This window comes from Pecten maximus, chromosome 18, assembly GCF_902652985.1.
Source record: "Pecten maximus chromosome 18, xPecMax1.1, whole genome shotgun sequence".
Classification (NCBI taxonomy): Eukaryota; Metazoa; Mollusca; class Bivalvia; order Pectinida; family Pectinidae; genus Pecten; species Pecten maximus.
Genome location: NC_047032.1, coordinates 5,299,155 through 5,320,799, shown reverse-complemented (window position 1 = coordinate 5,320,799; position 21,645 = coordinate 5,299,155). Strand labels below are relative to the sequence as shown.

General features: G+C 39.7%; 1 protein-coding gene and 1 long non-coding RNA gene across 2 annotated transcripts; both read left to right on the top strand.

The window, feature by feature from the left end:
• The first annotated feature begins 609 nt into the window (after positions 1-609).
• On the top strand, positions 610-14,003 carry LOC117316566. The gene is made up of 3 exons (XR_004529885.1): positions 610-742; positions 11,595-11,720; positions 13,838-14,003. It is a non-coding gene; the product is annotated as an uncharacterized LOC117316566 (long non-coding RNA).
• On the top strand, positions 1,263-5,853 carry LOC117316565. Its single transcript, XM_033871210.1, has 2 exons — positions 1,263-2,009; positions 4,340-5,853. Exons 1-2 carry the CDS (start codon positions 1,385-1,387, stop codon positions 5,419-5,421), a joined length of 1,707 nt encoding a protein of 568 aa, XP_033727101.1. The 5' UTR covers positions 1,263-1,384; the 3' UTR covers positions 5,422-5,853.
• Positions 14,004-21,645: the final 7,642 nt, after the last annotated feature.

Below are 21,645 nucleotides of genomic sequence, written 5' to 3'. Positions count from 1 at the left end.
GTACTCATACCCGAAGATGAACTCATACCCCAAGTGTACTCATACCCGAAGATGGACTCGTACCCCAAGTGTACTCATACCCGAAGATGAACTCGTAACCCAAGTGTACTCATACCCAAACAATGATGAACTCATACCCCAAGTGTACTCATACCCGAAGATGAACTCATACCCCAAATGTACTCATACCCGAAGATGAACTCGTACCCCAAGTGTTTTTTTTCCCATTAAAATAAACGTGCACGCAACTACGTTTTTACGTCAATGGGAGCTACGCAACTCCTTTAAGATAAGAGCTTATGTCTGCCTCAATAGATTTATTTTGGAGTTACCTGTTCTAAGGATAACAGATTACAAAGAAAGAATTTATTCATCGTAAACGTATATCCCCCATTTTCACATCAGGTAAATATATTATCTTCTCCATCGCGAATTACAGAAGAAAATACAACAATAAACCATGAAATTTCCTATTAAGGAGAACATTTTACCGATCGAGTTTGTACGTATAAGAGCCAACGATAAAAACCACGACATCGTGATAGAACATGTCTTAAAATCGAAACGCGTGGACAAAGGTAAAAGATAACGGCCCCTGTCCTATTGTCATATGTTACGGCCAGAACGATTCCCAAGGATCATAAGATATACTTTCATGACGATTACAATAGATAATTATTGTTCTCCTAGGCGTCAGACATGAACGGATTGGCTTTGAGTATTGTCTTCTGTGCTGTTATAGGTAAGTAATCACTTCGCCTGACTATCTACTTAACTAATAAAAGATCAAAAGGAAGATTCCTTGTCGTAATTTGCAGATAAATTAAAAAAGTATATGTAAAACACTAGACTGGATGGAAATGGAACAAAATGCTACTTTGAGGTTACATTTTTGAATCGTCCCCTTTTCCTTCCTGTAAACTAATTCTTATCACTACTTTTAAACGTACGTGTGAATGACATGTGTGGCGTATTATTTTGTTATAAATTTATGTGTTATACATAAATGCTGTTTATGAACTAAGACGATCTGTTGCTAATATCTACGATCCTTGTATCATGCATGTATAGTAGTAAGATAGTTAGTAGTAATAGCAGAGGATACATAGTGATTGGTCAGCTTGATAGCAAGTACGTGATTGGTCAGTCCAGTCACGTGATTGGTCATTCTCTTCAGCAGTTTTTTCGGTGAAGATAGAAGTTTTGCGAAAAAATTATTATTGCCACTTTTCTTGTGTTTATGAACGTATTTCACATCACGAGTTACACTAGTTACACTGAAGTGTTTGTAGTGTCTTCGACGAGTGCCTAGAGGAGTTACGATGCTAATTTGTGCATAATGGAAATTAACGTAATTACACCAGTTTGCAGAAGTGCATAAACAATGGCCGGACGATCGCGACGCGCTAACAAAAGACTCAGTACGGAGCAGTTGTATGATATGGAAAATCCAAACAATTGGACCGTGGGTGTTCTACGACAAAAACTGCAAGACATGGGTATTTGGACACCTTCATCCATGTCTAAAGCAAATCTCAAAATATTGTTCATCGAAAATTCTAAACAAAGGGAGGACTCGCAGTCGTCAAACGCATCGGTTTCGACAAATAATCGGCCAAGTGGTAATGTACCGGTTGCACGAACAGGAATAACACAACCTGATACGAACAATGTTACACAACCAGATACGAACAATGTTGGGGCAAATGACGATAATTCTAGATCTGTGTACGAAAATTCTAGAGACTATACTGTAACTCGGGCGGAAGTGCGTGTAGCAGATGGTAGTGACAGCGTTGCGCGCGCATCCAATATGGCGGCGCCCATTACAAATTCACTTGAGCAACTACAGGCCACGGTAAACCTGTTACTGCAGCGAGATTTGGAGCGTAATACGACAAGCAAAGATAATGCAGACAACTCCAACAAGCTAGACGCGGCGATGAACCTATTACAGGGAAACAATACGGCGACAGACCAACTGGGGAGACGAGAAATCTTAACCACAGGTGCGTACTCACATGCGTCGTATGGCATACCCCCCGACTCCCTGCCTCCCATGGATATTATGTCAGACAATGTTAGAAAGCAGATATTGGAAGGTAGGGATGTTAATTTAGCTTCATTACTCATCCCGGATTTCGATGTGGCTCGAGACAGGGTAGTACATACTGAGGGGGTCCAGCTGAATATCAAAGCCCCAACAGACCCACGTCTCTGCAAAACTTTAACAATTAGTGAATTCATCACCGCTTTTAATAAATATAAGCGTGTTATGTGTGACAGACATCCAAACCGGCGCATAGAATTGGATCGATATGAGGAGAATATCATAGAAATCCACAACTTATATGGCTCAAAATTTTATGAATATCATAAGTTTTTTTCGGCCAGAAGTGCATATGCCCTGCATCATCTAAATCTCAAAGTGGACTGGTCCTTGAAAGACAATCAACTCCTCTCTATGTTAATGGCAGGGGCCAAAACTTTGGCTTGTTCCTGTGGCTCTAGTGCACACACACAGCCATTTTGTCCAGGGCTACAAGGAAACCAGCAATCCAAACTACCCGTATCCAACAATATACACAGTCAATCAGCTAAAGGGGACCAGGATAGATATGGGAGAACAAGAGTGGTTGTGGAAGGATTAGAACTGTGTAATAATTTTAACAATGGCAAATGTGTCAGAGCTGTGTGTCGGTACAGTCATGCCTGTAAAAATTGTAAGAATGGAGCACATCCAGCTGTGGCCTGCCCACTAAAGAAGAGGTGACTGGAGAGTTCAGAAATTCCAATTACAGTAACCACACCTATCAACGTGGTCAATTTGAGAGCAGAACTTTCTAATCACCCTGATCAAGATTGGGTCAAATATCTGTGCTCTGGACTAGAACAAGGTTTCGATACAAAGATAAGACCGTGTGTAGAACTTCAAAATAAGGAATGTAAAAATTTGAAATCAGCCTTAATGGAAGAATCAACAGTGACAGACTTAATTCAACAAGAAATTAAAAAAGGCTTTCTATCAGGACCATTTCAAATACCACCATTTAAACAGTATCGTGTTAGTCCTATCGGGCTTGCGACCGGTAAATATTCTGGCAAAAAGAGGTTAATTGTGGATTTGTCTGCCCCGCATGAAGATGAGAACAACCCCAGTGTTAATGAACTTATCAATAAAGAGGAATGTTCTCTTTCTTATGTACGTATCGAGGATGCTATCGATATCATAAAGAAAATAGGACCTGGTGCAGTGATGTGCAAAACAGACATATCCGATGCATTTAAATTGATACCTATACAGCCATCACAATGGCATCTTTTCTGTGTTAAGTGGGACAATCAGTATTATTACTACAAGCGCTTAGCCTTCGGATGTAGGTCCAGCCCTAAAATATTTGACAATCTATCACTAGCTATTTGTTGGATAGCAAGTGAAAATTACAAGGTGCGGAATATCTTGCATCTGCTAGATGACTTTATAACTATCAATTCACCAAAGGTAGATGGCAAGCTCACCATGGATACTTTATTGCACATATTTGAGACTTTAGAAATTCCTCTGGCGTCTCACAAAACTGAAGGTCCTTGCTGTGAGGTGGAATATTTAGGAATTGTGTTAGATTCAGTAAAGATGGAAGCTAGATTGCCTGTTGTTAAACTTGAGAGGTTACTTCAGATGTTGAAAGAATTCGACGGAAGAAAATCACTGACAAAGTTAGAGTTGTTGCAGTTACTTGGGCATTTAAATTTTGCTTCGCGTGTGGTTCCTGTGGGGAAGTCTTTCATCTCTTACCTGATCACACTTTCGACAACAGTAACTTCTATGAGACATCATGTCAGACTGAATTTTGATTGTCGAGAAGATATCCATATGTGGATCTACTTTCTGACACATTGGAACGGGATCTCTCTTTTTCGTGATTCCAATATATCACAGGCAGCAGACATGGAACTGTATACGGACGCTTCGGCCACTTTAGGTTTTGGAGGATACTTCCAGGGGAAATGGTTTTCTTCGGAATGGCCAGTTAACCTACAACTGCACGGCAAACAGTCTAAAAAGGCTAGCTCAGTGTCTATAGCATACAGAGAGCTTTATCCTATAGTAGTAGCTTGTATTCTGTGGGGCCGTTATTGGGAGAGGAAACAAGTGTTATTCTGGTGTGACAATATAGCTACGGTAGATATTATAAACAAAGGTAGATCTAAAGCCCTGAATATGATGCCGCTTATGAGGAAATTGACTTTATGTGCTGCTCAGAACAATTTTACTGTATTAGCTAGGCATATACCGGGTGTACATAATGACATTGCTGACGCCTTGTCTCGTTTGCAGATGACCCGTTTCAAGAAACTCGCCCCTGGTGCAGATCAGTTTCCATACAGAGTCCCACCTATGGAGGAGGTGTTATGGAGCTCGAAGCAGTAGTACAGTCTTTGTGGAGCAGTTCAGTGGCACAACGCACAAAGGCAGCATATGAAACAGGATTTAGAACATATCTCAATTTCCTGTTAATGCAGGGAATCGTTGCTGTTATTTTACCACAGCAAGCCCCTCCAGTCACAGAACAACTACTAGTCTTGTTTGTTGCCTATTGTTACCAGGTGTTAAAACTGAGTTATACCACAATTAAATTATACATGTGTGGCATCAAATACATGTGCATGCAGTTCAGTAACTGTCCAGAGTTTTTCAACAAATCTCAAGTTTCCCCTCGACTTACAGTAGTCCTCAATGGTGTTAAGAAAGCACAGGGATGTACAACAAAAACAAGACTTCCTATTACAGCTGACATTCTAGCACAGCTTTGTGCTAAATGGAAACAAGGTTTTCTTGGAGAGTTCACCGATCTTCTTATGGAAACAGTATGTACAGTAGCCTTTTTCGGATTCCTTAGGTGCGGTGAATTCACGTGTACACAGAAGTTTGATCCCAGGGTAAATTTATGTTTAGGTGATGTGTGTATTAAGGATGATCATATTGAAGTGCACTTGAAATCGTCAAAAACAGACCCTTTCCGTAAAGGGGTAAATGTGTGTTTATTCAAAACAAAGAAAAGTATATGTCCATTTGACAGTATATCTAGGTACCTCAGTGTGCGAAATGTTTCAACTGCTCATCCACGTGATCAACCATTTTTTGTTACCAACAAGCTTAAGGACAATGCAGCTTTAACACGAACTATATTTATAGGTTATTTGAAAGACACACTGACAGCTATAGGGTTAGACCCTGAACTCTACAACGGACATTCGTTCCGCATCGGGGCAGCCACATCAGCAGCCTCTAGTAATGTACAGGACCACTTAATTAAGACTTTAGGACGTTGGTCGAGTGATACATACTGTAGATACATTCGTACCCCTAGACACACCTTAAAAAATGCACAACATGCCATGGCCAAGACTATACATTGATTGCTGTATCTCAACAATACAGTCCAGTGAAGTTATGATAGCAAACAGGCGTTACATAATTTGTTTTAGTGGTGACCGCAGTTGCCATCCCTTAGTATTAGTTAGTGGTGACCGCAGTTGCCAGCCCTTATGATATAGTTAGTGGTGACCGCAGTTGCCAGTTTTCGTTTAATTTGATTTAGTTGTTGTTATAATGCATAGGGTGACCGCAGTTGCCAGTCCTTATTTATAGTGGTGACCGCAGTTGCCATTCTTTGTTTATAGGGTGACCGCAGTTGCCAGTCCTTGTTCATATTTTGATAGTGACCGCATGCGCAGTTGCCAGTTCTTGATATAGTGGTGACCGCAGTTGCCGGTCCTTGTTCATATTTTAGTGGTGACCGCAGTTGCCAGTCCTTGTTTATAGTGGTGACCGCAGTTGCCAGTCCTTGATATATGGTGACCGCAGTTGCCAGCCCTTGTTTATAGTGGTGACCGCAGTTGCCGGTCCTTGTTCATATTTTAGTGGTGACCGCAGTTGCCAGTCCTTGTTTATAGTGGTGACCGCAGTTGCCAGTCCTTGATATAGTGGTGACCGCAGTTGCCAGTCCTTGTTATATTTTAGTGGTGACCGCAGTTGCCAGTCCTTGTTTATAGTGGTGACCGCAGTTGCCAGTCCTTGATATAGTGGTGACCGCAGTTGCCAGTCCTTGATATAGTGGTGACCGCAGTTGCCAGTCTTCGTTTATAGTGGTGACCGCAGTTGCCAGTCCTTCTTCATAGTTTAGTGGTGACCGCAGTCGCCAGTCCTTATTTTAGTGGTGACCACAGTTGCCAGTCCTTATTCTAATTGTGACCGCAGTTGCCAGTCCTTGTGTATAGTGGTGACCTCAGTTGCCAGTCCTTGTTCATAGTGGGGACCGCAGTTGCCAGTCCTGGTTATATTTTAGTGGTGACCTCAGTTGCCAGTCCTTGTTTATAGTTTAGTGGTGACCGCAGTTGCCAGTCCTGGTTATATTTTAGTGGTGACCGCAGTTGCCACTCCTGGTTTATATTTTAGTGGTGACCGCAGTTGCCAGTCCTGGTTATATTTTAGTGGTGACCGCAGTTGCCACTCCTGGTTTATATTTTAGTGGTGATCGCAGTTGCCAGTCCTGGTTTATATTTAGTGGTGACCGCAGTTGCCAGTCCTATTGATGGTTTAGTGGTGACCGCAGTTACCAGCCCTTACTCTTAGTTTAGTGGTGACCGCAGTTGCCATCCCTTACTCTTAGTTTAGTGGTGACCGCAGTTACCAGCCCTTACTCTTAGTTTAGTGGTGACCGCAGTTACCAGCCCTTGTAGATAGTAAGTGGTGACCGCAGTTACCAGACCTTATTAATAGTTTAGTGGTGACCGCAGTTGCCAGACCAGACCTTATTGATAGTTTAGTGGTGACCGCAGTTGCCAGACCTTTGATAGTTTAGTGGTGACCGCAGTTGCCATTCCTTATCCGTACTAGAGTTGACCGCAGTCCTCAGCCCTTATGGATTGATGGTGTTGTGGTGACCACAGTTACCAGTCCTTATTGATAGTTTCATATGGTGTTAACCGCAGTTGCCAATCCTTTATTATATTAGATTGTGTATTTTTGTTTGGTTGGAACTACAGTATACATTATAAGTAATATATATATATATATATATGTAGTAAGTATGTATGCTTGTACGATTCCTCTGCAGTTCAATGGCATGTTGAACTTTTGGTTTTAATAATAACATGTACATTATTAACCCTCTAGTATTATTGTATCACCTGACTTGGTCGTCTGTTATAATTATTGTATGTTCAATTAGGTACTTTGTTTGATACTTTATAGCATTATTCTATTCTTGGGGGTATTTCAGCTGTGGTCCATCTTCAATTTGGGCATTTTACATCATTTGTAATTCGTAAGTCCCCCAAGAATTCGTTTATATCTACTAATAAGTTCACTCGACTCAGTTACATGGCCTGGCCAACAGGAACAGCTTTTCTATATATATAGCTACATATACAGTCTACGCTAGCTTAAATTCAGTTTTAGTGTAAATGTATCTATTATAATTATATTGGCCAGGTCATCTACAAGAGAGAGTTAAGCACCACAGCTGTTATAGCCCTTTAGCCCAATGTATTAGTATAATAAATAGTCGTATAACTTCAGTCTGTGTTTGAGTTCTTTGTTCATAAATATAAATTTATGTGTTATACATAAATGCTGTTTATGAACTAAGACGATCTGTTGCTAATATCTACGATCCTTGTATCATGCATGTATAGTAGTAAGATAGTTAGTAGTAATAGCAGAGGATACATAGTGATTGGTCAGCTTGATAGCAAGTACGTGATTGGTCAGTCCAGTCACGTGATTGGTCATTCTCTTCAGCAGTTTTTTCGGTGAAGATAGAAGTTTTGCGAAAAAATTATTACCGCCACCTCCCCACCACACGACCATTTCAGGTGATGCCTGGGGTTATAGCAGCTGTTTTTCTATTCGAAATTCATAAGGCAGTCTAAGTGAGTAAACACTTGCCAGCTGTTTCCGAGCATGGACAAATCGTACCGTTTTTCCCCCTTCCTTATTAAGGGAGTTAGGGTTTATGGCACCCCGCTCTGCAGCAATTAATGATTACCGAGTGGGGCATTTTACATCATTTGTAATTCGTAAGTCCCCCAAGAATTCGTTTATATCTACTAATAAGTTCACTCGACTCAGTTACATGGCCTGGCCAACAGGAACAGCTTTTCTATATATATAGCTACATATACAGTCTACGCTAGCTTAAATTCAGTTTTAGTGTAAATGTATCTATTATAATTATATTGGCCAGGTCATCTACAAGAGAGAGTTAAGCACCACAGCTGTTATAGCCCTTTAGCCCAATGTATTAGTATAATAAATAGTCGTATAACTTCAGTCTGTGTTTGAGTTCTTTGTTCATAAATATAAATTTATGTGTTATACATAAATGCTGTTTATGAACTAAGACGATCTGTTGCTAATATCTACGATCCTTGTATCATGCATGTATAGTAGTAAGATAGTTAGTAGTAATAGCAGAGGATACATAGTGATTGGTCAGCTTGATAGCAAGTACGTGATTGGTCAGTCCAGTCACGTGATTGGTCATTCTCTTCAGCAGTTTTTTCGGTGAAGATAGAAGTTTTGCGAAAAAATTATTACCGCCACCTCCCCACCACACGACCATTTCAGGTGATGCCTGGGGTTATAGCAGCTGTTTTTCTATTCGAAATTCATAAGGCAGTCTAAGTGAGTAAACACTTGCCAGCTGTTTCCGAGCATGGACAAATCGTACCGTTTTTCCCCCTTCCTTATTAAGGGAGTTAGGGTTTATGGCACCCCGCTCTGCAGCAATTAATGATTACCGAGTGGGGCATTTTACATCATTTGTAATTCGTAAGTCCCCCAAGAATTCGTTTATATCTACTAATAAGTTCACTCGACTCAGTTACATGGCCTGGCCAACAGGAACAGCTTTTCTATATATATAGCTACATATACAGTCTACGCTAGCTTAAATTCAGTTTTAGTGTAAATGTATCTATTATAATTATATTGGCCAGGTCATCTACAAGAGAGAGTTAAGCACCACAGCTGTTATAGCCCTTTAGCCCAATGTATTAGTATAATAAATAGTCGTATAACTTCAGTCTGTGTTTGAGTTCTTTGTTCATAAATCTGACTTTGTTTATTTGTTGATTTTTGCTGAGTTAATCGCCCCGTGAACATGATCACTATGATAGATATATATCTAAAGTTGTAGTCTATGAATAGGTAGTTGAATTCAGCAGTAAAACGGAAACTCTTTGAATCGGTCGTAATTCTAATATAAATGTTAACCAGAAAATGTATCATTTTCAATTGTTCGATATACAAAGGCATGTTTTAATTATCGCGATTTTTTATTCGACACAGTTTCGAGATATCCAAGATGATAAACACGAACAGTCTTACGATCTTCATCAGGATCCCTTCCTGAAATTTTCGATTTTTATTTGTGATATAAAGATAAACCTGTTCGAAGTTTGATGTTTGTTGATAGACCTGGTGGTTCTGTTGTCACCTCCCTGGTTTGATATTCGTTAATAAGTCTGGTGGTTCTGTTGTCACCTCCCTGGTTTGATATTCGTTAATAAGTCTGGTGGTTCTGTTGTCACCTCCCTGGTTTGATGTTCGTTGATAGACCTGGTGGTTCTGTTGTCACCTCCCTGGTTTGATGTTCGTTGATAGACCTGGTGGTTCAGTGGTCACTTCCCTGGTTTGATGTTCGTTAATACACCTGGTGGTTCTGTTGTTGTCACCTCCGAGGTTTGATGTTTGTTAGTACACCTGGTGGTTCTGTTGTCACCTCCGAGGTTTGATGTTCGTTTATAAACCTGGTGGTTCTGTTGTCACCTCCCTGGTTTGATGTTCGTTGATAGACCTGGTGGTTCTGTTGTCACTTCCCTGGTTTGATGTTCGTTGATATAACTGGTTGTTCTGTTGTCACCTCCCTGGTTTGATGTTCGTTGATAGACCTGGTGGTTCTGTTGTCATCTCCCCGGTTTGATGTTCGTTCATATACCTGGTGGTTCTGTTGTCACCTCCCTGGTTTGATGTTCGTTGATAGACCTGGTGGTTCTGTTGTCACCTCCCTGGTTTGATGTTCGTTGATATACCTGGTGGTTCTGTTGTCACCTCCCTGGTTTGATGTTCGTTGATAAACCTGGTGGTTCTGTTGTCACCTCCCTGGTTTGATGTTCGTTGATATACCTGGTGGTTCTGTTGTCACCTCCCTGGTTTGATGTTCGTTGATATACCTGGTGGTTCTGTTGTCACCTCCCTGGTTTGATGTTCGTTTATAAACCTGGTGGTTCTGTTGTTGTCATCTCCCTGGTTTGATGTTCGTTGATATACTTGGTGGTTCTGTTGTCACCTCCCTGGTTTGATGTTCGTTTATAAACCTGGTGGTTCTGTTGTCATCTCCCTGGTTTGATGTTCGTTGATATACTTGGTGGTTCTGTTGTCACTTCCCTGGTCTGATGTTCGTTGATATACCTGGTGGTTCTGTTGTTGTCATCTCCCTGGTTTGATGTTCGTTGATATACTTGGTGGTTCTGTTGTCACTTCCCTGGTCTGATGTTCGTTGATAGACCTGGTGGTTCTGTTGTCACTTCCCCGGTTTGATGTTTGTTAATAAACCTGGTGGTTCTGTTGTTGTCACCTCCCTGGTTTGATGTTCGTTAATACACCTGGTGGTTCTGTTGTCACCTCCCTGGTTTGATGTTCGTTAATACACCTGGTGGTTCTGTTGTTGTCACCTCCGAGGTTTGATGTACGTTTATAAACCTGGTGGTTCTGTTGTCGCCTCCCTGGTTTGATGTTCGTTGATAAACCTGGTGGTTCTGTTGTCACTTCCCTGGTTTGATGTTCGTTAATACACCTGGTGGTTCTGTTGTCACCTCCCTGGTTTGATGTTCGTTAATACACCTGGTGGTTCTGTTGTTGTCACCTCCGAGGTTTGATGTACGTTTATAAACCTGGTGGTTCTGTTGTCGCCTCCCTGGTTTGATGTTCGTTGATAAACCTGGTGGTTCTGTTGTCACTTCCCTGGTTTGATGTTCGTTGATAGACCTGGTGGTTCTGTTGTCACCTCCCTGGTTTGATGTTCGTTGATAGACCTGGTGGTTCTGTTGACACTTCCCTGGTTTGATGTTCGTTGATAGACCTGGTGGTTCTGTTGACACTTCCCTGGTTTGATGTTCGTTGATAGACCTGGTGGTTCTGTTGACACTTCCCTGGTTTGATGTTCGTTGATAGACCTGTTGGTTCTGTTGTCACCTCCCTGGTTTGATGTTCGTTGATAGACCTGGTGGTTCTGTTGTTACCTCCCTGGTTTGATGTTTGTTAATACACCTCAGTTGTCACCTTCCTATTTTTCATTTTGAGAACGTGATATGTCCTTGATTTGACATTGGTTGACATGGCGGGCGTCGATCCCGAAGCAGTAATCCCTTGCCCTTCCGTACCATTCGTATTCTTGTACCCTTTTTTAATGGTTTCAATGTAAATCCAAATTGCGTTTATATATTGCATTTTTTAAAATTTAGAATTAAGATTACGATGTTTGTCGGTTTTCTATATCAAATACCTTTACCACTCTTTCCTACAGCCACAGTGACATCTGAAAACTGTAACGTAACATCGGATTCATGTACACATATTGATTGCGTCAACGGTGCAACTGATACCTGCATAGATGGGATTTGTTCATGTCGCCACGAAACTCAACCCTTTGGTAGGTTCATAAACAAGTTGGTTTGGGTGTGGATTATGTAACGTCCTATCGCCAGCTGTGATGATTTAAGGACGGCCTCCCCATGACCATGACATAACAACAGATACTCTCTGTTGAGGTGATCTGAATATCTCTCCTTATGACATAACAACATCTATGTAGAGGTGATCTGAATATCTCTCCTAATGACATAACAACAGATACTCTCTGTAGAGGTGATCTGAATATCTCTCCTAATGACATAACAACAGGTACTCTCTGTAGCGGTGATCTGAATATCTCTCCTAATGACATAACACACAGATACTCTCTGTAGAGGTGATCTGAATATCTCTCCTAATGACATAACAACAGGTACTCTCTGTAGCGGTGATCTGAATATCTCTCCTAATGACATAACAACAGATACTCTCTGTAGAGGTGATCTGGATATCTCTCCTAATGACATAACAACAGATACTCTCTGTATAGGTGATCTGGATATCTCTCCTAATGACATAACAACAGATACTCTCTGTAGCGGTGATCTGAATATCTCTCCTCCTAATGACATAACAACAGATACTCTCTGTAGAGGTGATCTGGATATCTCTCCTAATGACATAACAACATATACTCTCTGTAGAGGTGATCTGAATATCTCTCCTAATGACATGAAAACATTGCAGGCACTTCCTTTGAATGTCGGGTAGATTAAATTGATCCACTATTTCTCTTTCTATCTCAATGTAATTATAGCATCCAAATATTCTTGTCCACTCATCTCATATATATGTATATATTTCTCTCGTTACAACTGCGACAGGAAATTCAAATCTATATCTTCGGATCACCAACACATAGTGTATATGATACATTGTGCTAATAAATAGATATGTAACATAGTACCACAAATGACGAAGGAAGACAACCTTTTGACTCGTGCCCTGACCGGTGTCATGCATAATATGTACCTCCTGTATAATAAGTATCCGGATACTTTTTATTCTTATTTTATTTTAATTTTTATTTAGGGGGAGGGGAAGTTGCGAGATGTCTTTTCTATGCATATGAAGGTTTCCAATGTTGTCATATTTGGAAAATTAAGCAAAAACATTTTTTTGGCCCTGGGTTGGGGATTTGGTGGGATGGGGTGAGAAACATTGAAAATGACATCCCTTGGGTCCTCTTATCATATCTTCACAATTTCACATTGATAAAGTCAAAATTAAAAGTTTTTGGTAGGGGGTACTTTTTATGCAGGAGAATAAAAAGTATCCGGGGGGTACATTTTATGCAGGGGAATAAAAAGTATCCGGGGGGTGGGGAAGTTGCGAGATGTCTTTTCTATGCATATGAAGGTTTCCAATGTTGATCCCAAGTCATATTTGGAAAATTAAGCAAAAAAAAATGTTTGAAAAATGACATCCTCTGGATCCTCTTATCATATCTTCACAATTTCAGATTGATAAAGTCAAAATTAAAAAAAAAATGGTAGGGGGGTAGTTTTTATGCAAGGGGGGGGGGGGGGGGGGGGGGGGGGGGGGGGGTACATTTTATGCAGGAATAAAAAGTATCCGGATACCTTTTGGTAGGGGGGTACATATTATGCATGACACCGGGCCTCGAACTCACGATCTACGGCACCCAATCGCCTAGCCAGAAATACCCGCAGCTTATACCGCTGCGACACATGGGCGATCTTAAAAAAAAAACGTTTCAATGGCGCAGTGATGGTCAGCCCAATACCCTGACATGATCATTGCGGAAGTCGTCTATAAGATGATATGAATACCTGGATCGCAATGTATTTACATACATGGATACGAATTGTACATATATTATAACTAGAAAACTTCTCTTATGAATTTTCCGCCCACTAAATGACTTCTCTAATGAATTTTCCTCCTTTAGATGACTTCCCTTGTGAATTTTCTGCCCCTAAGGTGACTTCCCTTGTGAATTTTCTGCCCCTAAGGTGACTTCCCTTGGGATTTTCTTGGTTCCCAGATGACGTCCCTTATGGATTTCATGCCCCCGAGGTAATCGTTATTTCACCTACACTGAATCGGGCACTAGTGACCGTTACGTGTGTTCTGTATGAAGTCCCTGTAAGTATATACGATTATTCTTTTCAGCGTGCAACACCGCCAGTGACTGTCATATCCACTACGGCGACGCCGGGTGCCCACATAGCATTTGGGTGTGTTACAACGACCAAACATGTCATTGTTTCCATTTTAATGTGGGTAAATGAACCCATCTGGTGACGTTTTCACTTATTAAAACAATGTATACACCCTACTTATGGTTCATCGTGTTGTTAAGTACCAACGTCTATCGTTCTTTTTGTCAATATTATCATTCATCATTTATACCAGAACAACATTGATAGAGATAGGTTGGTTTCATATACAGGAAGAAACTAAGCCATCGGGATTGATACGGATTGGCGAAAGCAAACTAGGAACAAGGTACGAATTTACACTCAAAATCGATATTAGAGGATAAACTATGAACAAGATAAAGATTTACACTAAAATCGATACATCGATGACAAAATATGAACACGATAAAGATTTACACTCAAAATCGATATTAGAGGATAAACTATTAACAAGATAAAGATTTACATTAAAATCGATTCAATGAAGACAAACTACGAACAAGATAAAGATGTACACTAAAATTAATACAGCGAGGACAAACTATTAACAAGATAAAGATTTACACTAAAATTAATACAGCGAGGACAAACTACGAACAGACTGTTCAGAACAGAAGATTACATAATTCACGTCAACAGATAAACTACTATTGACTATTGATTTATCATTACAGTATGTCAATATATTGACTTTACGTAGATTTTATCTCCATACATGTCACTATGTCATAGTATTGACTTTACGTAGATTTTATCTCCATACATGTCACTATGTCATAGTATTGACTTTACGTAGATTTTATCTCCATACATGTCACTATGTCATAGCAGTGGCGTAGGAAGTCGTCAAAAAGTGGGGGGGCAAAATTTTTTTTAACCTTAAATTTTACGCACTAAACAAATCGTATGCCATCTCCGCAAAATTAGCCAATAATTATCATTTCAACATCCCATGATAATTTTGATAATTTATGTAGTACAAAATAAGTTTTTTACGCAAATCAGAATATATATATTAAATATAGCAAAACATGAATTACCAGGCCCGGCCAGGATTTTCGAAAGGGCGGGGTGGGGGTGGTGGGGGTCGAGTAATTTAGTAATAATGCGAGCGCCGTAGGCGCGAGACGATTTTTTTTTTGCGGGGTCCGAGGGGCCGCCCAGCGGGTCCAGGGCAGCGCCCTGATATCGGTTCAAGGGGGTCTAAGCCCTCCGCGAAAACTGAATATAGCACATTTCCAATAATTCGGGATCAGGCGCGGATCCAGGAGTTTTCGAAAGGGGGTTCAGTAATTAAGTGATCAAGCGAGCGCCGTAGGCGCGAACCGATTTTTTTTCCCTTTTTGCGAGAGGTCCGGGGGCCGTCCAGCGGGTCCCAGGGTGGCGAAGCCCCCCTGTAGATCTGCAATCGAAAGGGGGGGGCAGTAATTTAGTGATAAAGCGAGCGCCGTAGGCGCGAGGCGATTTTTTTTTGTTATTTCCTCGTACCTGTCGGTAATTAGTATCACTCTATTCACGTTAAAACCGCGCATTCTTCTTCATGTTGTGTTTCTGTCTTTTTCTCATTATGAACTCAATTAACTTCACAAATTATCATCAACTTATTGAATCTATGTGATGAAGTTAAGCAAAATTGCGTATTAAGATATAAATATTGACTTACCAGGCTATTGCAGACGACCGACACACAGGTCTGAGGATTGATATACTAGTATAAAAGTCGGAATGTTCCGGATGTACAAGATAAAGTTTTTATCGCTGCCTTCAAGAAAACATTATCGGTTCGGAAATATACAGATATTTATCGAAATGAATATATAAATTCGCGTTTTATCCCCTTTTTTAGATTTTGGATGTCAAAAAGTGGGGGGGGGCAAAAAGATATGTTTGCCCCCCCACTGAAAAAAGTGGGGGGGCAATTGCCCCCCCTGCCCCCCCGCTTCCTACGCCACTGCATAGTATTGACTTTACGTAGATTTTATCTCCATACATGTCACTATGTCATAGTATTGACTTTACGTAGATTTTATCTCCATACATGTCACTATGTCATAGTATTGCACCAACACATGTTTGCCTGGTAGATATATACTTTAGGAATAGATAGGATATCTTGATTAATGACCTGCATTTTGATAAGATAGTAAACGTTGACATTTGGTGTCCGGAACATACTGAATGTCAATGATTTTCTCCGGGTACATGTGACAGAGCTGATCTTATTCTTTGTATACGAAATACTGTTTAGTTATTAATAAATAGAGCTAAACTCTTCGTGTGTATAAAAATTTGTAAAAAATATTCTGCTTTATCCTGTAACCGCCACCGCATTATATGTTTTGCTGTATACGGCAGTGACGGAAAACAGCTGCATTTTGGCATCTTAGCACGTGCGTCAATTCGACTGACTTACTTCAAAGCGAAACTACGTTGAATATATTTCTATCATTTTTGACACCGTTACACTTCAAAATGATGATTTTTGATGAGTATTTTTGATGATGATTTTTGATGACTGTTGCAGGGTAAATAGAATACATGGTCAGTCTCTTAAAATATAAGCTGTATTTTTGGCTCGGGACAGAAAGACAAAAGTGACTCGCCGCTTTTGTCTTTCTTAATACAGCTTACACTGACCATATTTTCAGTTTACAAATCAAGTTATATTGGTCTTAATGATGCATTGTATTATTCTAACAATAAAACACGGTTTAAGAACATTTGATTAGGGTGCAAACGTTACCTTGTACGTTAACAGTAGCGTAACCTTGTTACAGATAACGCGTGAAAACGTCTTCAACTTTCAAGATGTATTCCTACGAGGTAAGCGCTCTAATGAGTGATTTCTCACCATTGAATGCCATATTGTGCCCCCCTCCCACACACCTATTGATATCCCAAATTTTTCTATTGGGAATAACCACATTTTTAGTACGAGGGATGATTGATATGCTGTGAGTCTCGTTTTGAAGTATGTTCTTTTTTAGTCCATTCTCTGACTATAATGGGCCGCGTATCCAAGGACTGGTCTCATTTGGTTAGTTTATATCGACGAGGTAGCACTCTAAATTTAACAAGACAAGCGACTTTTGCAAAATGGACAAAATCGGTAAAAGAGCAGTGATCCAATATTTTCAAAAAAAATGTTTAACACCTAAAGATATCCATAATGATATGATAGCAACACTAGGGAAAGATGCCCATTTATTTGCTACAGTGAAAAGGTATGAGTGGCGGAATTTAAGCGCGGCCGACAGAGCCTTGAGGATAAACCCCGTCCTGGAAGCCTGTCATTGGTGCAACCCCAGAAATGGTCAATAAAGTTCATGATATTGTTATGACTGACAGACGAGTCGCAGAAAGATATATAGCCAGTAGATTTGGCACTTCACAGGGAAGAGTACATTCCATTCTAACCGAGGATCATGTGATGAGAAAGCTTTCGGCCCTATGAGTACCAATATTTCTGACAGGTGATCAGAAGCACACCAGGCGCATATTATCGCTTGCAAATCTTAACCTTTTTGAGGAAGATCCCGTCAACTTTCTTCAGTGATTTGTAACTATGGATGAAACATGGGTCCAACATTTTACCCCAGAGGCCAAACAACAATCGAAACAATGTAAACAACGTGGTTCTCCCCGCCAAAGAAGACAAATACTGTTCCATCAGCTGGGAAGGTTATGGCCTCGGTTTTCTGGGATGCAGATAGTATGCTACTTATAGATTATCTCCAAAAGGGACAAACAATCAATGACACAGGATATGCTTCACTTCTGAAGCAGTTACGGGAAAATATTAAACTTAAGCGCCGCGGAAACCTCAGTAAAGATGTGTTATTCCATCAGGACAATGCTCCTGTTAACAAGTCAGTCATGGCCATGGCTGCTATTCACAATAGTGGCTTTGAAATTGTTTGAACATCCGCCTTATTCACCTGATCTCGCTCCATCAGACTTTCATCTATTTCCAAAACTGAAAACAGCTATTTCAGGCACCAACTGTCTGTCATATGATGACGTCATACATGCAGTGGATGTCTCTCTGAACAGCCAAGAAAAGGAGTTCTATAAAAGTGGCATTCAGGCCATTAAAGACTACTGGCAAATGCGTACAGATACTGAAAGGGGATTATACTATAAAATGATACAATATATCTGGCAATATTCCAATCCTTCAATATGAGTACCACAGCAAATCAACCAGCCCTCGTATAACTAATCGCTATATAAGCCCTAGTTCTCCATGCAGTGTATTATAACCACACAGCAAAGCGGTAGACGAATCGGACTGGGGGCTGGGATATATAAACAATGTACAATACAATTCAGTTATATAAGGTTTTTGCATTTTTTATTCTATTTATACACAGCAATGCCAAAAAGCCGCACATCGTGTTCATGGTCGCCGATGATTACGGTAAGTACGTTTAACAGTTACACAATCATTAGGCCTGGGTGTCATATTTTACCCTTCTGTAAACATTTCATTAGCATGGTTATTAGAACTTTGAAACGAGCCGAAAAGTATTTTCTGTGGAATTCTAAACTACCCCTTCCCCCACCCGGGGGTTTTACAGTATCCATTCTCAAATACAACAGTTCATGTATCTCTCGCAGTATTTGTGTATGTTATGATTCAAAATATATCGAGCGATATTCTATTTACCTGTCATCAAAATTGTATTTATTTCTAGTAAGAGTTCAAAATTTCAATGTTTCTTACACACAGGTCATCAGGGCATAATTTTATATTGGATATTTATATTCTTCAATTGAAGCATTTTATAACACTAAAATAGTCGCAGAAGTATTTGTTATCTGATATTCTAAAATTGGCACTGGAAAACACATTCTAACTTCGGTGGTTAATACTTGTGTATGTAGATGTCTACCTAGGGCAGTAATAACAGGATGTTCTTCTCCGTCTTACCGGTACCGTTTTTGTTTTTGTTTTCCCAAAAAATAAAGCTTTCTTTCTCTACCTGGGGGAAAGTTTTTTTCCCTTAAAATTTTGAAAGTAACAAAACTTTGTATTTTGTATTGTTATAGGCTGGAATGATGTAGGTTTCCACAATCCTGATATGATTACACCAAACATTGACAAGCTAGCGTATGAGGGAGTTATACTCAACCAGTAATACGTACAACCTGTCTGCTCACCGTGACTAACGCGATTTACTGTAAAACAACCTGTCTGTTTATCCTTAGTAACGCGATTTACTGTAAAACAACCAGTCTGTTTATCCTTAGTAACGCGATTTACTGTAAAACAACCTGTCTGCTCACCGTGACTAACGCGATTTACTGTAAAACAACCTGTCTGTTTATCCTTAGTAACGCGAAATACTGTAAAACAACCTGTCTGTTTATCCTTAGTAACGCGAAATACTGTAAAACAACCTGTCTGTTTATCCTTAGTAACGCGATTTACTGTAAAACAACCTGTCTGTTTATCCTTAGTAACGCGATTTACTGTAAAACAACCTGTCTGTTTATCCTTAGTAACGCGATTTACTGTAAAACAACCTGTCTGTTTATCCTTAGTAACGCGAAATACTGTAAAACAACCTGTCTGTTTATCCTTAGTAACGCGAAATACTGTAAAACAACCTGTCTGTTTATCCTTAGTAACGCGATTTACTGTAAAACAACCTGTCTGTTTATCCTTAGTAACGCGATTTACTGTAAAACAACCTGTCTGTTTATCCTTAGTAACGCGAAATACTGTAAAACAACCTGTCTGTTTATCCTTAGTAACGCGAAATACTGTAAAACAACCTGTCTGTTTATCCTTAGTAACGCGATTTACTGTAAAACAACCTGTCTGTTTATCCTTAGTAACGCGAAATACTGTAAAACAACCTGTCTGTTTATCCTTAGTAACGCGAAATACTGTAAAACAACCTGTCTGTTTATCCTTAGTAACGCGATTTACTGTAAAACAACCTGTCTGTTTATCCTTAGTAACGCGATTTACTGTAAAACAACCTGTCTGTTTATCCTTAGTAACGCGAAATACTGTAAAACAACCTGTCTGTTTATCCTTAGTAACGCGAAATACTGTAAAACAACCTGTCTGTTTATCCTTAGTAACGCGATTTACTGTAAAACAACCTGTCTGTTTATCCTTAGTAACGCGATTTACTGTAAAACAACCTGTCTGTTTATCCTTAGTAACGCGAAATACTGTAAAACAACCTGTCTGTTTATCCTTAGTAACGCGAAATACTGTAAAACAACCTGTCTGTTTATCCTTAGTAACGCGATTTACTGTAAAACAACCTGTCTGTTTATCCTTAGTAACGCGATTTACTGTAAAACAACCTGTCTGTTTATCCTTAGTAACGCGAAATACTGTAAAACAACCTGTCTGTTTATCCTTAGTAACGCGAAATACTGTAAAACAACCTGTCTGTTTATCCTTAGTAACGCGAAATACTGTAAAACAACCTGTCTGTTTATCCTTAGTAACGCGAAATACTGTAAAACAACCTGTCTGTTTATCCTTAGTAACGCGAAATACTGTAAAACAACCTGTCTGTTTATCCTTAGTAACGCGAAATACTGTAAAACAACCTGTCTGTTTATCCTTAGTAACGCGATATACTGTAAAACAACCTGTCTGTTTATCCTTAGTAACGCGAAATACTGTAAAACAACCTGTCTGTTTATCCTTAGTAACGCGAAATACTGTAAAACAACCTGTCTGTTTATCCTTAGTAACGCGAAATACTGTAAAACAACCTGTCTGTTTATCCTTAGTAACGCGAAATACTGTAAAACAACCAGTCTGTTTATCCTTAGTAACGCGATTTACTGTAAAACAACCTGTCTGTTTATCCTTAGTAACGCGATTTACTGTAAAACAACCTGTCTGTTTATCCTTAGTAACGCGATTTACTGTAAAACAACCTGTCTGTTTATCCTTAGTAACGCGATTTACTGTAAAACAACCTGTCTGCTCACCGTGAGTAACGCGAAACACTGTAAAACAACCTGTCTGTTTATCCTTAGTAACGCGATTTACTGTAAAACAACCAGTCTGTTTATCCTTAGTAACGCGATTTACTGTAAAACAACCTGTCTGCTCACCATGACTAACGCGATTTACTGTAAAACAACCTGTCTGTTTATCCTTAGTAACGCGAAATACTGTAAAACAACCTGTCTGTTTATCCTTAGTAACGCGATTTACTGTAAAACAACCTGTCTGTTTATCCTTAGTAACGCGATTTACTGTAAAACAACCTGTCTGTTTATCCTTAGTAACGCGAAATACTGTAAAACAACCTGTCTGTTTATCCTTAGTAACGCGAAATACTGTAAAACAACCTGTCTGTTTATCCTTAGTAACGCGAAATACTGTAAAACAACCTGTCTGTTTATCCTTAGTAACGCAATTTACTGTAAAACAACCTGTCTGTTTATCCTTAGTAACGCGATTTACTGTAAAACAACCTGTCTGTTTATCCTTAGTAACGCGATTTACTGTAAAACAACCTGTCTGTTTATCCTTAGTAACGCGAAATACTGTAAAACAACCTGTCTGTCTATCCTTAGTAACGCGAAATACTGTAAAACAACCTGTCTGTTTATCCTTAGTAACGCGATTTACTGTAAAACAACCTGTCTGTTTATCCTTAGTAACGCGATTTACTGTAAAACAACCTGTCTGTTTATCCTTAGTAACGCGAAATACTGTAAAACAACCTGTCTGTTTATCCTTAGTAACGCGAAATACTGTAAAACAACCTGTCTGTTTATCCTTAGTAACGC

Coding starts and splice junctions, on each gene's coding strand:
- LOC117316565 (XM_033871210.1), top strand. CDS start 1,385: ATGGCCGGACGATCGCGACGCGCTAACAAAAGACTCAGTACGGAGCAG. Junction 2,010..4,339: donor ACGAGAAATCTTAACCACAG/GTGCGTACTCAC, acceptor TCTCGTTTGCAG/ATGACCCGTTTCAAGAAACT.